This window comes from Onychostoma macrolepis, chromosome 08 (genome assembly GCF_012432095.1).
Source record: "Onychostoma macrolepis isolate SWU-2019 chromosome 08, ASM1243209v1, whole genome shotgun sequence".
NCBI lineage: Eukaryota > Metazoa > Chordata > Actinopteri > Cypriniformes > Cyprinidae > Onychostoma > Onychostoma macrolepis.
The window spans coordinates 7165559-7181416 of NC_081162.1; the positions used below are offsets into that span (position 1 = coordinate 7165559).

The 15858-nt window shown below is 41.1% G+C and overlaps 1 protein-coding gene and 2 non-coding genes across 8 annotated transcripts; all 3 read right to left on the reverse strand.

Annotated features, from left to right (window-relative positions):
- Positions 1-2851: 2851 nt before the first annotated feature.
- Positions 2852-15001, reverse strand: LOC131545994 (embryonic polyadenylate-binding protein B-like). 6 transcript variants are annotated; one of them, XM_058785257.1, is made up of 6 exons: positions 13315-14183; positions 12987-13216; positions 3882-3984; positions 3380-3510; positions 3218-3295; positions 2855-3115 (listed from the first exon to the last, which is right to left on the reverse strand). In XM_058785257.1, the coding sequence occupies exons 2-5, from the start codon at positions 13071-13073 to the stop codon at positions 3236-3238; spliced, it is 381 nt and encodes a 126-aa protein (XP_058641240.1). In that variant the 5' UTR covers positions 13074-13216; positions 13315-14183; the 3' UTR covers positions 2855-3115; positions 3218-3235. The 6 variants fall into 6 exon arrangements, 4 of the variants coding, with proteins under 4 accessions (XP_058641238.1, XP_058641240.1, XP_058641239.1 ...); XM_058785255.1 differs by lacking the exons at positions 12987-13216; positions 13315-14183 and adding an exon at positions 9728-9880 and having other exon boundaries at positions 2852-3115; XM_058785256.1 differs by having other exon boundaries at positions 12987-14183.
- LOC131546392 (U6 spliceosomal RNA) lies at positions 4371-4477 on the reverse strand. Its single transcript, XR_009272680.1, has one exon. It is a non-coding gene; the product is annotated as a U6 spliceosomal RNA (small nuclear RNA).
- LOC131546393 (U6 spliceosomal RNA) lies at positions 8251-8357 on the reverse strand. Its single transcript, XR_009272681.1, has one exon. It is a non-coding gene; the product is annotated as a U6 spliceosomal RNA (small nuclear RNA).
- Positions 15002-15858: the final 857 nt, after the last annotated feature.

Here is a 15858-nt window from a genome sequence, read left to right on the forward strand (position 1 = left end):
CCAGCTCCACACAACCCTCGTCCACATTACATCTGCTTCCCTCACTCTCTTAAGACCATTACATACAGAGGCAGACAAAATATCATCCACAAATCTACAGAAATATGATGTGAGGTTCCTAGAAGCAGTGCAAAACTTGATAGTTTGTATTTGGCTGTTATAGTTTAATCTGTAATGTCTCAGTTCACCGCTAGAGGATCTCAAGTATAAGCTATGTGTTTCTCCACAGATAGAGAGGATGTTAATTCAAAGTTATGTCTTTTTCTGCCACTTGGTGGCTCTCGAGCACAGGATATGCCTTTGTTTATTAATAGAAGCGTCACTTCGGCCTTAATTTTCGGTTAAGCAGAATAATAGCGAAGTTGTATCTAATTCTTTAATTTAAAGTTCCCCTGTTCTGCAGTGTAATCACTTATGTTTGTGGTTTTGTGTATTTGATCACACTACTTAAGTTTAAGTTAAGCAGTTGGCGGGACATTATCAAACCTTGCTAGTGATATAAATAAGTTACTCCGGATAAGTACTCACTTGCAAAGAGCCGCATTGAAATAGAGCGGGTTAGTGAGTTCTCACGCGCTCCGATGATGTTCTCAGTTCGGCGTTTATCAGTCAGTACATGTTTATGAGGAGCATGTGGTTGTCAACCAATGAAACCATTGCAGTTTCGGGAAAAATTTTGTTCAGCAGCCTATTAAACTATGGTGTCTGAAACATTGTCTCAATCTTCAAAAAGCAGCAATAATTGTATGAAAAATCCGCAAAACATTTGCAACATCTTTATGTAATCCCACTTTTTCGCTACGAAAACGATTGTAGTGAAGAACTGTAATGTTTACATTTCAAGTAAAGTTTACTAATAGCTGATCAGCCAGAAATGGAGATACACTAATTCAATACACACACAATTTCTCTCAAATAATTCTAATATTAATAAAAATATTACCTGAAAAATGTATGTTTAAATATCTGCACTAGTAACCTTAGGAGTATCTCAAGTTAATAGCAGATCACAACACTTATTAGATACAGTGGGGCAAAAATTGTGCAAGTTCTCCCACTTAAAAAGATGAGAGAGGCCTGTAATTTTCATCATAGGTATACCTCAACTATGAGAGACAAAATGAGAAAAAAAAAAAATCCAGAAAATCACATTGTAGGATTTTTAAAGAATTTATTTGCAAATTATGGTGGAAAATAAGTATTTGGTCAATAACAAAATTTAATCTCAATACTTTGTTATATACCCTTTGTTGACAATGGGTCAATGGGTTTGACGTGGTCAAACGTTTTCTGTAAGTCTTCACAAGGTTTTCACACACTGTTGCTGGCATTTTGGCCCATTCCTCCATGCAGATCTCCTCTAGAGCAGTAATGTTTTGGGGCTGTCGCTGGGCAACACGGACTTTCAACTCCCTCCAAAGATTTTCGATGGGGTTGAGATCTGGAGACTGGCTAGACCACTCCAGGACATTGAAATGCTTCTTACGAAGCCACTCCTTCGTTGCCCGGGCGGTGTGTTTGGGATCATTGTCATGCTGAAAGACCCAGCCACGTTTCATCTTCAATACCCTTGCTGATGGAAGGAGGTTTTCACTCAACATCTCACGATGCATGGCCCCATTCATTCTTTCGTTTACACGGATCAGTCGTCCTGGTCCCTTTGCAGAAAAACAGCCCCAAAGCATGATGTTTCCACCCCCATGCTTCACAGTAGGTATGGTGTTCTTTGGATGCAACTCAGCATTCTTTCTCCTCCAAACAAGACAAGTTGAGTTTTTACCAAAAAGTTCTATTTTGGTTTCATATGACATTCTCCCAATCCTCTTCTGGATCATCCAAATGCTCTCTAGCAAACTTCAGACGGGCCCGGACATGTACTGGCTTAAGCAGGGGGACACGTCTGGCACTGCAGGATTTGAGTCCCTGGCGGTGCAGTGTGTTACTGATGGTAGCCTTTGTTACTTTGGTCCCAGCTCTCTGCAGGTCATTCACTAGGTCCCCCCGTGTGGTTCTGGGATTTTCGCTCACAGTTCTTGTGACCCACGGGGTGAGATCTTGCGTGGAGCCCCAGATCGAGGGAGATTATCAGTGGTCTTGTATGTCTTCCATTTTCTAATAATTGCTCCCACAGTTGATTTCTTCACACCAAGCTGCTTACCTATTGCAGATTCAGTCTTCCCAGCCTGGTGCAGGTCTACAGTTTTGTTTCTGGTGTCCTTTGACAGCTCTTTGGTCTCGGCCATGGCGGAGTTTGGAGTTGGACTGTTTGAGGTTGTGGACAGGTGTCTTTTATACTGATAACAAGTTCAAACAGATGCCATTAATACAGGTAACGAGTGGAGGACAGAGGAGCCTCTTAAAGAAGAAGTTACAGGTCTGTGAGAGCCAGAAATCTTGCTTGTTTGTAGGTGACCAAATACTTATTTTACCGAGGAATTTACCAATTAATTCTTTAAAAATCCTACAATGTGATTTTCTGGATTTTTTTCCCCCATTTTGTCTCTCATAGTTGAGGTATACCTATGATGAAAATTACAGGCCTCTCTCATCTTTTTAAGTGGGAGAACTTGCACAATTGGTGGCTGACTAAATACTTTTTTGCCCCACTGTATGTTCTTTGCATAAAACAAATTAAATTGTATTCATACAAGACCATTCCAGAATCTTCTTTTCAGCATTTAGCACAAACATGAATAAATATAAAAACCTTTTGTTATTCAATTAAAAGCTTTGTTTGTTAGATTATACATTTTAGGTTGTACCTTACCTCTGCAAAGCAGACAAATATTTCACACGTGTTCATTAACTTCAAGCTAATTTTAATAAAAAACTATGTAAAGTTCTTGCAAATGTGTCCCTGCCACAAACTCAAAATCACTGTGATAAGAATAAGACACTCAGAAACTTCTTTTGCATGTCCATTTAAGTCAGAATCATTTTTATTGCACACAGAAATTAAATGTTTTTATGAACAAAATCAGAACAAACTTAACACTGTAGACAGCAAAAGGACATTTGCAGTGTGCAAACCATGCATTAAATAGCATGACTCTGAAGTGCTGTGTTCTTTTCCCCGTTCTCTGGAACAACCCTCACAGACCTTCAGTGTGCATGCCTGTAAAATTGAAATAAAAATCGGTCAACATTTGTATGCGCTACTAATTGGCCTTGCATGATTAAGACCAAATATTATGATATAAAAATGCACGTAAGTTACCTGCCTTACAAAGCTCCCTCACTTTGGCGACAGTTTCTTGGCTTGATGAGCCTGAAGCACCGCTACAGCCTCTTCAACCTAAACAGTGCAGAAAAGCGCAATGATCAAACAAAATCTGATCTTTGAGACTAAATGTTGAGTACATGTTTTGAGCGGGTGAACCTTGGAGTGCAGGGACTCTGGAGACTCAAGCATGTGCAGTAGTTCAGAGTTGTCGATCTCCAGCAGCATGCCTGTGATCTTTCCCGCAAGAGTAGGATGCAAGGCCTGGATAAGTGGATACAGCCGCTCGCCTGTATGGGATGCAAACAGTTTGTTCATTTTACTCATGTTATGACGCAGTTATCATATGGCTTCAGAAGATTTGGAAAATAGCACACAATCTATGTACCATCTTCCACTTTACACTAAATAGACACTGTAAAGTGTCGACACTGTAGTTTTTCAGTACTTCACTGTAAAGGGATGAATTCATTTGTTCTCACTGGATAAATATTACAGTACTACAGTGAAAAGTCGTTTATTAACAGTTAACAGTACTATTCTAGTAGCGTCCTCTACTGAGCAGTATTGTTCATTCAAGTTTAGGATGCAGGTGATATAAAAAGATTCAAGCTGCTCACATCTTTAAACCTTTAAGTGATCGTGTGTGCACGTCTCGTACCCAAGAGTTGTTTCTGCTCTTTTAAGGGTGCAGCCGCCAGCATGGAGGCAGTAAGGGGCTCCTGGCCTCTCACATGAACCGCCGGCTCTGTATTCTGTACTATCTAAAGAAATAGTAAAAGACAGTCAGTTATATTTCTCTATTTAATGCTCCTTAGTGTCAAATCATCACATTGCAGTGGCCTAAAACTGAACTTTTATTTTATGAAGTTGTCCTTAGTTTGAAGGGTGTTTTGTTGCTTTTCTGTTAACACACAATTTTTATAGTGTTCTTGTGTTTTCAGAGACAGTCAGCAAAGTTCACACTGCGAGAGGGGGGTAAACTGGGGCTCCTGGACTGTGTTGTGTGGGGTGCTGCTACATCCTCCACACTGTCGTTTCACAAACGTTTGCACATACGTGCATGTTTTAGGCACATTCTACGTACGTCAAAATAACTTTTTTTTATTCCAGCTTAATCTTAATTATGTTTAACGATTAAAAATTATTCAAAAATGAGGAACGCTTCACGAATTTGCGTGTCATCCTTGCGCAGGGGCCATGCTAATCTTCTCTGTATCGTTCCAATTTTAGTATATGTGCTGCCGAAGCAAGCACAAACAAGTAGCCTAAACGCCTGCTATATATAGCAGTGTCTCCGGGAATGCTTTCTCGAAGGTGGTGAGAGGTTAAACCATGATTTAGTCATTTACCAGGACAATACAAGCACATTTGATGTGCTGCAACATACAGGTGTCAGTATTCACATGCATTTCTGATCCTTTAAACAATATATTTGGTGTAATTTATGTTTTTCTGCCAAGAAACCAAGTACTCCTGAGTGCAGTCTGGACGATTGGGGCGGGGCGACACATTTGGGCGGGGTGACACGTGTCGCTCCGCCCACCCCCAATTCCATTGGTTTATAACACGGCAAATCTTATTGGTGTAGACCCGAGCATGCGCATTCCTTTGTGTACGATTTTGTATTTAATTTGGCCATATTACAGAAATATTATGTGCTAACTCTAGAATCATAGGCCTATCTTAATTATTATCTGTTTAGTAACCATGGTCATTTTAGTCAGATGAAGTCATTACAAATAAACTCTTGATGACAGCACCTCCGGGTTCTTCAGGCTGAATAGCGATTCATTCATATTTCCTTGAGGATCGGCAGGCTGCGGATCAGCACTAAATTGGGATTTTATACGCAAATTATGATGATTTACTGTAGGCTATTTTAGAGATGGCCAAACACGAACATAAGCGGCTCATTTTATGTTTTAACGCAGAACCGTTTTTTTGTTGTTTAAAGAGATGAGTTATGGCCAAAGTTGCTCAATGCGTCACAAACTTGTAGGTTATAAAGTGCTAATAAAATGTTTTCATGGCAAGCTCAATGTTTCCTTGTTTATATCTTAATAAAATATTTGAGCCTATATTGATTCTCTTACAGTTTTGAAAGGTTCCTATCTTATAGTAACTAAGTGTCCGTGACATCAGATATTAAAAATCCAATTATTTATGTATCCACACCCTCATTGTGTGTGTGTGTGTGTGTTATAATCTGTGTACGGGGTGAATTTAGATTCAGTTATTAACACTTCGATCATTGTATCCATATAGACCTGCATAACTATCGAATATCAAATCACTCAGAGCTGTAAATCTGTGCAATAGATACATGAGCACTTTTAATGAGTAAAAGAGACTTTCTCTGTGATTAATATTTTTTTTATTTATTAAAGACTATAATAACTACTAAAAATCTAAAATTAGTAGTCCTAATATAGTACAGTGATTCCTGGTTCTTTTTAAAGGATTGAGCCATAAAACCAGTAATTTAATTTGTGCTTGGTACTCGGAGATGCCGCCACCAAGCGTTTGATAGGAACTTAATCTAACTAATTCGTCATAGGTTTTTAAAAAAAAAAAACACACATTTGTTAATTGATTCTAACTAAAATCGCTGTTGTTAGCATTTAATATGTCTGTAGTACAGCCAAAGAGCCATAAAAACGTATATAAAACAATGCTCATGCACAAACGTCAACTACACCAGTAAGCTCTGCTGTTTTATAAACCAATGAAATTGAAGGTGGGTGGAGCAACACGTGTCACCCCACCTTAATGTGTCGCCCCGCCCCATCATCCAGGGTGCTCTCTGGGGCTACTCCAAGAAACAGGCAAACATGTAGATCAGGCGGCCCTCTAGCCAACAGGATTGGCTCTCAGTGCTGACGCATTCAGGTCATGTGATCTGTTCTCCTCCCCCGACACTGCAGTTCCCAACCCCCAACGTCAGGACTGCTCTCGTGACTCGTGTGAGACCATTACAGCAGACGCCGAAGCGTCCAAGGGCCTTTGTTTTACATTTAACTTCTTTTGTAAATTTAGAGGTTACAGTGCCTCCATCTGCCACAACATCTGCAAAAACAAATGTTTGTAACCTTTAAGATATAGCACAATTCACTACAAAATAAAGAGCAAAAAATGAATTAGAGTCTTAAAATACATTAAAAAGGTAATTTACTGACACATTAAAATGATCCTATTAGTTTTTGACTGTAGCATTAAATTTCATAACATTTAAATCAAAAAAAGACTTCTGTTTTCCTTTTTAATCAAAAGGAAAGTGATCTAACATGTTCCCAACTCCACACAACCCTCGTCCACATTACATCTGCTTCCCTCACTCTCTTAAGACCATTACATACAGAGGCAGACAAAATATCATCCACAAATCTACAGAAATATGATGTGAGGTTCCTAGAAGCAGTGCAAAACTTGATAGTTTGTATTTGGCTGTTATAGTTTAATCTGTAATGTCTCAGTTCACCGCTAGAGGATCTCAAGTATAAGCTATGTGTTTCTCCACAGATAGAGAGGATGTTAATTCAAAGTTATGTCTTTTTCTGCCACTTGGTGGCTCTCGAGCACAGGATATGCCTTTGTTTATTAATAGAAGCCTCACTTCGGTCTTAATTTTCGGTTAAGCAGAATAATAGCGAAGTTGTATCTAATTCTTTAATTTAAAGTTCCCCTGTTCTGCAGTGTAATCACTTATGTTTGTGGTTTTGTGTATTTGATCACACTACTTAAGTTTAAGTTAAGCAGTTGGCGGGACATTATCAAACCTTGCTAGTGATATAAATAAGTTACTCCGGATAAGTACTCACTTGCAAAGAGCCGCATTGAAATAGAGCGGGTTAGTGAGTTCTCACGCGCTCCGATGATGTTCTCAGTTCGGCGTTTATCAGTCAGTACATGTTTATGAGGAGCATGTGGTTGTCAACCAATTGACTTGGTCGGTGTCGTGTCATAGCTGTGTGGGCGGAGTCAGCGTGGGGGAAAATTAAACATGTTTTGCTACACTAACCATAGTTTAACCATGGTATTTGTAGTAAAGCTGGTTATAGGCTACAACTGGTAATAAAAACGCCCAAAAAACACGGTTAGCCTAGCCTACATTTACTATAGTAATAGCATTGTTAATTTTCGGAAGGGATTGTATATAATAATATGAAATAAATGTTTTAATTTACATCACAAAATATCAGTTAGTGACATTTATTTGATGTGAAGGAGGGTTGCTGTAAAGCCCATCAGAACTGCACTAATGACAGGTCATTGCAGGGTAAGAAGTCTAGTCTATCTGGAGTGCATATAAATATGAATATTAAGCTTGATATGTTTCATACGTTGTATATCCATAACTGCTGTCGGAGTTCTGATGTTGTGTGCTACCCGCTCAAGATGTGCTACCTCCGTCAGTTTATTCAGTATATAAATCTTCAGATAGGGTTTTTATTTTTTACTTATTAGAGGTACAGAACGCCACACAGCAACTTTTCAGCATTGCACCAAGCAAAAATCAATCGAAATCAGAAGAAAAAGTAAAGATCAAGCGTCTAACAAGGTCTCCGTACATTAATTCGAACGGTTTGTTTTCCCCCACGGCGTAAACGGATATGACGTTTTTGTGGGCGTTCCCAGCAATGCCGACCAAGTCAATGAAACCATTGCAGTTTCGGGAAAACTAATGTTTACATTTCAAGTAAAGTTTAGTAATAGCTGATCAGCCAGAAATGGAGATACACTAATTCAATACACACAATTTCTCTCAAATAATTCTAATATTAATAAAAATATTAACTGAAAAATGTATGTTTAAATATCTGCACTAGTAACCTTAGGAGTATCCTTAATAACAGATCACAACACTTATTAGATATGTTCTTTGCATAAAACAAATTAAATTGTATTCATACATGCACGTATATACAGTTTGATATACGTGCATGTTTTAGGCACTTTCTACGTACATCAAAAACACTTTTTAAAAATCCAGCTTAATCTTAATTATGTTTAACGATTAAAAATTGCTCAAAAATGAGGAACGCTTCACGAATTTGCGTGTCATCCTTGCGCAGGGGCCATGCTAATCTTCTCTGTATCGTTCCAATTTTAGTATATGTGCTGCCGAAGCAAGCACGAACAAGTAGCCTAAACGCCTGCTATATATAGCAGTGTCTCCGGGAATGCTTTCTCGAAGGTGGTGAGAGGTTAAACCATGATTTAGTCATTTACCAGGACAATACAAGCACATTTGATGTGCTGCAACATACAGGTGTCAGTATTCACATGCATTTCTGATCCTTTAAACAATATATTTGGTGTAATTTATGTTTTTCTGCCAAGAAACAGGCAAACATGTAGATCAGGCGGCCCTCTAGCCAACAGGATTGGCTCTCAGTGCTGACGCATTCAGGTCATGTGATCTGTTCTCCTCCCCCGACACTGCAGTTCCCAACCCCCAACGTCAGGACTGCTCTCGTGACTCGTGTGAGACCATTACAGCAGACGCCGAAGCGTCCAAGGGCCTTTGTTTTACATTTAACTTCTTTTGTAAATTTAGAGGTTACAGTGCCTCCATCTGCCACAACATCTGCAAAAACAAATGTTTGTAACCTTTAAGATATAGCACAATTCACTACAAAATAAAGAGCAAACAATGGTCTGAATTAGGGTCTAAAATACATTAAAAAGGTAATTTACTGACACATTAAAATGATCCTATTAGTTTTTGACTGTAGCATTAAATTTCATAACATTTAAATCAAAGAAAGACTTCTGTTTTCCTTTTTAATCAAAAGGAAAGTGATCTAACATGTTCCCAACTCCACACAACCCTCGTCCACATTACATCTGCTTCCCTCACTCTCTTAAGACCATTACATACAGAGGCAGACAAAATATCATCCACAAATCTACAGAAATATGATGTGAGGTTCCTAGAAGCAGTGCAAAACTTGATAGTTTGTATTTGGCTGTTATAGTTTAATCTGTAATGTCTCAGTTCACCGCTAGAGGATCTCAAGTATAAGCTATGTGTTTCTCCACAGATAGAGAGGATGTTAATTCAAAGTTATGTCTTTTTCTGCCACTTGGTGGCTCTCGAGCACAGGATATGCCTTTGTTTATTAATAGAAGCGTCACTTCGGTCTTAATTTTCGGTTAAGCAGAATAATAGCGAAGTTGTATCTAATTCCTTAATTTAAAGTTCCCCTGTTCTGCAGTGTAATCACTTATGTTTGTGGTTTTGTGTATTTGATCACACTACTTTAACTTCAATCCTAAACCAAGTGAAATTGTTCAAAGATTTAAATTTAACTCACGTACATGGAACGATGGCGAGACTGTTGCTGATTATGTGGCAGAATTGAAAAAGTTAGCACAGCACTGCGAGTACGGGCCCACACTTTCACAAATGCTGCGGGACAGACTTGTCTGTGGAGTGAAAGACGACCGAATGCAGAGACGGCTGCTGTCAGAAGTGGAGTTAACATTTGAGAAGGCACTTACCATCTGCCAAGCAATGGAGTCTGCGAACAAGAACGTGAGAGATTTGCAAGGATTGTTAATGGAGGAGACAGGACAAAATGTGAAGTCACTTAAAGGAGCCACAGCAGTGCATAGAGTGTACTCAGCTGAGAAAAAGGGGCGACAAAAAGACATTGTGTGTTACAGATGCAAAGGATAACATGCGCCAGAGGAATGCAAGTTTCTGAACAAGCTCTGCCATAAATGTGGAAAACGTGGACACATAAAACGGGCATGCAAGGCAAAACAAACTGCTGTGGGGTGCCAAAAGGCTACATTCAAAGGACAAAGAGGAGAGAAAGGTAGAAGGACGTATCTCGTTAGAGAGAAGGAAAGTAACGAGACGGAGGACACCCTGGATATTAACACAATATATAATGTATCCCAAGTCCAACCTAAAGTGGCCCCTATCACGCAGATAGTGAAAGTAAATGGCATGGAAGTGGACTTTGAAGTCGACACAGGTTGTGTAGTGACAATCATCAGCAAAGAACAATATTCTAAGTTGTGGAAACAAACGGACATGCCAGAATGGAGACCCTGCAGTTTGAAACTAAAGACCTACACAGGGGAAACGATGGAAGTGCTGGGTCAAGCCACAGTAACAGCGGAAGTCCAAAATGTAAGAAAAGAAATGACGATGGTCGTGGTAGATGGAGAGGGGCCTAACTTGTTGGGGCGAGGCTGGCTGAAAGACTTCAGGATGTTGCCCCAGCTGGTGAATCAAGTAAAGACAGTGCCAACACGGAAGTTAGCAGATGTGCTGGACAGACACGCAGATGTGTTTAAAGAAGAGCTGGGACAGCTCAAAGGCACCACAGCTAAAATTCATGTCAACCCTGAGGCCCAACCACGATTCTATAAGCCCAGACGAATTGAGCCAGATAAGTTTGCAGAGTGGGCAGCCCCCATAGTGCCTGTTAAGAAACCAGATGGCTCTATTCGGATTTGTGGAGATTTCAAACTCACTGTGAACAGGGCATCCAGTGTGGAACAATATCCTATTCCAAAAGTGGAAGATTTGTTCGCTCAGTTAGCTGGAGGCCAGAAATTTTCCAAACTGGACATGAGCCATGCGTATCAGCAAATTATGCTGGATGAAAGTGCCAAGAAATATGTCACAGTTAACACACACAAGGGGCTGTACACGTACTGCCGACTCCCTTTTGGAATGGCATCAAGTCCAGCCATTTTCCAACGCACCATGGAGGGAATTCTCCAAAATATGAAGCACGTCGCTGTGTACCTGGATGACATATTAGTCACCGGGACAAATGAGGAGGAGCATCTGAGAAATCTGGAGGAGGTTCTGAGGAGACTAGAAACCAGTGGATTAAGACTGAAAAGGAGCAAATGTGAGTTTCTGGGAGAGGAAGTGATTTTCCTGGGCCACCGAATCAGTGCTGCAGGTGTGCAGCCGGTCACAGAAAAGGTGCAAGCGATTCAAGAAGCCCCCACTCCGCAGTCGGTGAGTGAACTGAAGGCTTATCTAGGCTTGCTGAACTACTATCATAGGTTTCTGCCTAGTCTGTCCACTGTGCTGGCGCCCTTGCACAGGTTGTTGAAGAAGGAAACAAAGTGGACGTGGGGGCGTGAGCAGCAAGAAGCCTTTGTGAAGTCAAAAGAACTGCTCCAGTCGTCTGCTTTACTAGTGCACTACGATCCTACCAAACCGCTTATCTTGGCTTGTGATGCTTCCCCATATGGGGTGGGGGCCGTGCTGTCCCACAGGATGGAGGATGGTACAGACAAACCAATAGGATTTGTATCACGGACATTAAATTCAGCAGAGAAGAATTACTCTGAATTGGACAAGGAGGGTCTGGCTGTCATTTTCGGGAAAGAAATTCCACACATATGTGTATGGCAGACCTTTTACCATTGTGACAGATCACAAGCCCCTGATTTCACTGTTTAATGAACTCAGAGAAGTGCCTCAGATGGCTTCTCCACGTATTCAAAGATGGGCAGTGACTTTGGGGGGATATGAGTACACTATTGTGTATCGAGCGGGCCATGAGCATCAAAATGCTGATGGGATGAGCCGGCTGCCACTGTCTGAAAAAGGAGTGGAGACCCCATCGGAGGAAGAGAGAGTGCTGCTGCTGGACGAAAATTATGTGTCCCTGATAAAAGCAGAGCAGGTGAAGAAATGGACTGATACAGATCCTGTTTCGGCACGAGTAAGAGATTACGTGCTTAGAGGATGGCCCAAGAGTTTGGAGGATCCAGCTTTTGGAGCATACCTTAAAAAGCAGGACGAACTCAGTGTCCAGGGAGGTTGTGTATTATGGGGTGCACGCGTGGTGATTCCCCCCCAAGGCCGGGCAGCCATACTCAGTCAGTTACACAGTGGCCACCCAGGCATAACCAGGATGAAGGGGTTGGCACGGAGTTATGTGTGGTGGCCCCAGATGGATGCTGCTGTGGAAGGAATGGTAAAGGTGTGTGCCAGATGTCAGGAGAACAGGAACACCCCTCCTTGTGCACCCTTACACCCTTGGGAGATTCCAAAGCTACCATTGAGAAGGATCCATATTGATTATGCAGGTCCATGGCAAGGCAAAATGTTCCTGATCCTGGTGGATGCGTACTCTAAATGGATAGAGGCGTATTCCTTGAATAACGCTACATCTGCTGTCACCATCCAGTGCCTAAGACAAAGTTTCAGCCAGCATGGGTCCATGGCAAGGCAAAATGTTCCTGATCCTGGTGGATGCGTACTCTAAATGGATAGAGGCGTATTCCTTGAATAACGCTACATCTGCTGTCACCATCCAGTGCCTAAGACAAAGTTTCAGCCAGCATGGGTTACCAGAGATAGTTGTGTCAGATAATGCCACTTACTTTACCAGTAAGGAGTTTCAAGAATTCATGAGCCGTAATGGCATCAAGCACATAACCACAGCACCTTACCATGCGGCTTCAAATGGACTGGCTGAAAGAGCGGTGCAAACATTTAAAAGCCTTATGAAACAGAGCACAGGAGAGTCAATTGAAGCCCGGATAGCAAGAGCATTGTTTAGTTATTGAATTACACCTCAGTCGACTACCGGAAAATCACCTGCAGAGCTGTTGTACGGACGTAAGCTGAGGTCTACCCTAGATCTCGTTCACCCTGACTTCAGAAGTCAAGTACAAGACAAGCAAATGAAGCAGAAGTGTTACCATGACCAGCATGCGAAAGAGCGACAATTGAGTGTGATGGTGTGTATACCAAGAACTTCAGCACAGGACCTACCTGGATTCCAGGAAAAGTGCAGAAAAGGACGGGGCCTCTGTCATATACCATCGAACTTGGTAATGGCCAAGTAGTGCGCCGACACATTGATCAGGTGAGGACCAAACATGTGGTAGCGGCTGCTGGAACAGCTGTGGAGTTGGAGACTTCCTTGCAAGACGTGGAGGAGTTGCCATTGACTGAACCAGTTAGTCCTGCACCATCAGGGGACAGTGTTGGACAGCAGACAACTGGAATTACATCAGAGGCCACTGTATCAGATACTGTAAAGGCAGAGGAGCAGCCTGAGCTCAGAAGGTCTACAAGAACAAGGAAGTTGCCCACTTACTTGAAAGACTTTGCTTAGAGTAGTGGTGAGTTCTCCAGCCACAGGGCAAGAATGCGTCCTGGAACTCACTGGGATGGAGCTTAGGCTATGTGATAAATTGTGAAAAAAAAAAAAGGGGGTTGTAATGTTCTTATAATGCTGTTTATATATATATGACCAAGTTGTTGAATGACTAGTGTTATCAGGGGGAAGGGAATGTAGTGAAGTAGTAAGCATTCTGTAAATTGGGAGTGTGACCACTAGAGGGCGTTCTCATATAGCAGGTAGTTGGCCACTCAGAGTTAGAGGAGTTGTTGTTGTCTTAGCATATACCAGCTCATGGTTACAGCGTTAGGCATCTGTAAAATAAAGAAGCATAAACTGCATCCCTCTGCCTCCGTATTCTGCTTCAGAGAATATCACAATTATAGACCCTTTTTGCGCCGACGCCACGATTCCGTCACCGCGCTAGCTGGAGGCAAAACAAAGGGAGAACTGGAGGAGGCCCATTCAAACCAGGGCAGATTCGGCTACTCGAGGAGCTTAAAATATCATCTTGTTGTGATGTTGGATGCAAGAATCGACGTAGTACAGGCTACAATTTGAAATTTTAACGCATACCTGCTTCCACTCCCAGACAAAAAACCGACTACAGCTGTGGTTAAACGAGATAAAACGTCAGAAATGCTCGCGTTTGCAGCACACACTTATCAGAAAAGGTTAAATAAAGTATTGTCTTTTGTTGTTATGGATTATGGTTTGTGTTACGTGTCTAAAGATTTCTTATGCATCTCACAACTATGAAATAATGTCTGTGTGCATGTGTGTAAAACAACACACTGTCGATTTATATGCTTAATCATCTGTAATATACATTGTTGTGATTGATAGTGGCTGGACTTTCTAAGAACTTAGTAAGAAAGAATAATCAAATACAGAAAGTTAAAAATTAATTTCTGGAATTTTTATTTCTAGAAACTATTCACATCTTCCTTTAAATGTACTGTATGTAAAGTATTGTAAACTTAAAGTCTGTGTAAAGTGATATTAAAATATGTGTTCTGAGTTTGTCACACAACAGAAAAATGTCTTATTAACCACCCAGCCAAATTTAAATGATAAAAAAAAAACGCCAAGTAACTAAAATAAGTTATCAAAATCTCTGCTCTCAAACGCTGGGGGCGTGTCCGCTGTCGGCGCTGAAACCACGCCCACTCGCGGGAAGGCAGCCGTCTCTCTCAACTGTCAAATACCGTTACAACCTGAATGGATGCTACTGATGCTACCTCTAGTAGCTTAATTGAATTTATACAGCCATACATGTTTGAGCATGCTGCAGTGAGTTGAAACCTTCTTGTCCTCGAGGCGAGCAAGGCTCGTGGTTGCTTAGCAACGGCGAATTATGAACGCTCCATGTTTTCAGGCTTGTTTGAGATGAGCAAAATCTGCGCAGAACCGATCACCGGTGATCACCGCGAGATGCATGCCGGTTAGAAAAGTGTCCGAGTTACGTCCGCCTTGTTCTGATGTCATGCTGATGTGTGCCAAAAAACTCTCGCGACGGCGAGGCGGCTGTGTCGGATTGAGCAGTCGCGCGCGGTTGCTCTCCACCGTCTGCGCTGACCAAAAGCATGATGGGAAACGACTGACTGACGACACAAAATGTTTTATTATTTTAATCTGATTTCATGCTATTATGTATTTAAATTGTGCATGAATATTCCCAAACACTATGACAGTGCGATCTCTGTGTGAGATATGTGATTGTTGTCATATTTTCTATAAAAATCTAAAATACATGTTTGAATTAAAATAAAAATGGAGGATAAATACGCCTTTCGCATGGAATTAAATAGCAAGCACTTTGAGTGTCTTGTTCATCATATTTATATTCATATAAAAGCAACAGAACTGAAATTATATCATGCTTATCAGCAGCACAGCATATGAGTGAGAATAACGCGATATCCGCCTTTGATCTCGTTGTATCTGTTCTACTTCCAGAGCTCAGAACTGTCCGTCTTGACTGCTCTTATTTCACTCCTCCCCTCACTGCAGCCGCCTGCTCTCACCTACATTTCAGGCAAGGCGAGGCGCATCTCAAACAAGCCTATTGATTGACAAACTAAGAACTTTATCTCTCAACATAGTTATTGTAGTGTTAGGGGCGGGGCCACGCTCGGTGGCTCCATTGCGTCATCGAGCCACCGTTTTAGCCCCGCCCAAAAAAATCCTGAACACAGAATTGGTGAAAAACTGTTTAAGACTGAGTCTTTGTAATGTGTTTCAGCAATACATTTCTAACATTTGTAACGTGTTTAGAAAGAGACAGACTTTAACTTGCATAATTTATAGGATGTATATGCTTTAGAATAACTATTTGGCCATGATACATACATCTTCAAATAATATATCCATCACATTGAATGTTTAACTTTTTGTATTTTGGCCCAGTTCACTCTCACGTAACATTAGCTGTAAAAATAGCCTGCTGAAATTGAAATATATGTACATATTCATGACTAGATAGACACAGGTGAGTTTCTCTTTACTACTCGTTAGGTT

Excerpts from the sequence above, each read along its gene's own strand:
- LOC131545994 (XM_058785255.1), bottom strand. The coding sequence starts at position 9,880 with ATGTCTTTTTGTCGCCCCTTTTTCTCAGCTGAGTACACTCTATGCACT. Across the intron at positions 3,985-9,727 it reads ACTCCATTGCTTGGCAGATG|ATAGTACAGAATACAGAGCC; the intron begins GTAAGTGCCTTC and ends CTATTTCTTTAG. Across the intron at positions 3,296-3,379 it reads CAGAGTCCCTGCACTCCAAG|GTTGAAGAGGCTGTAGCGGT; the intron begins GTTCACCCGCTC and ends TGCACTGTTTAG.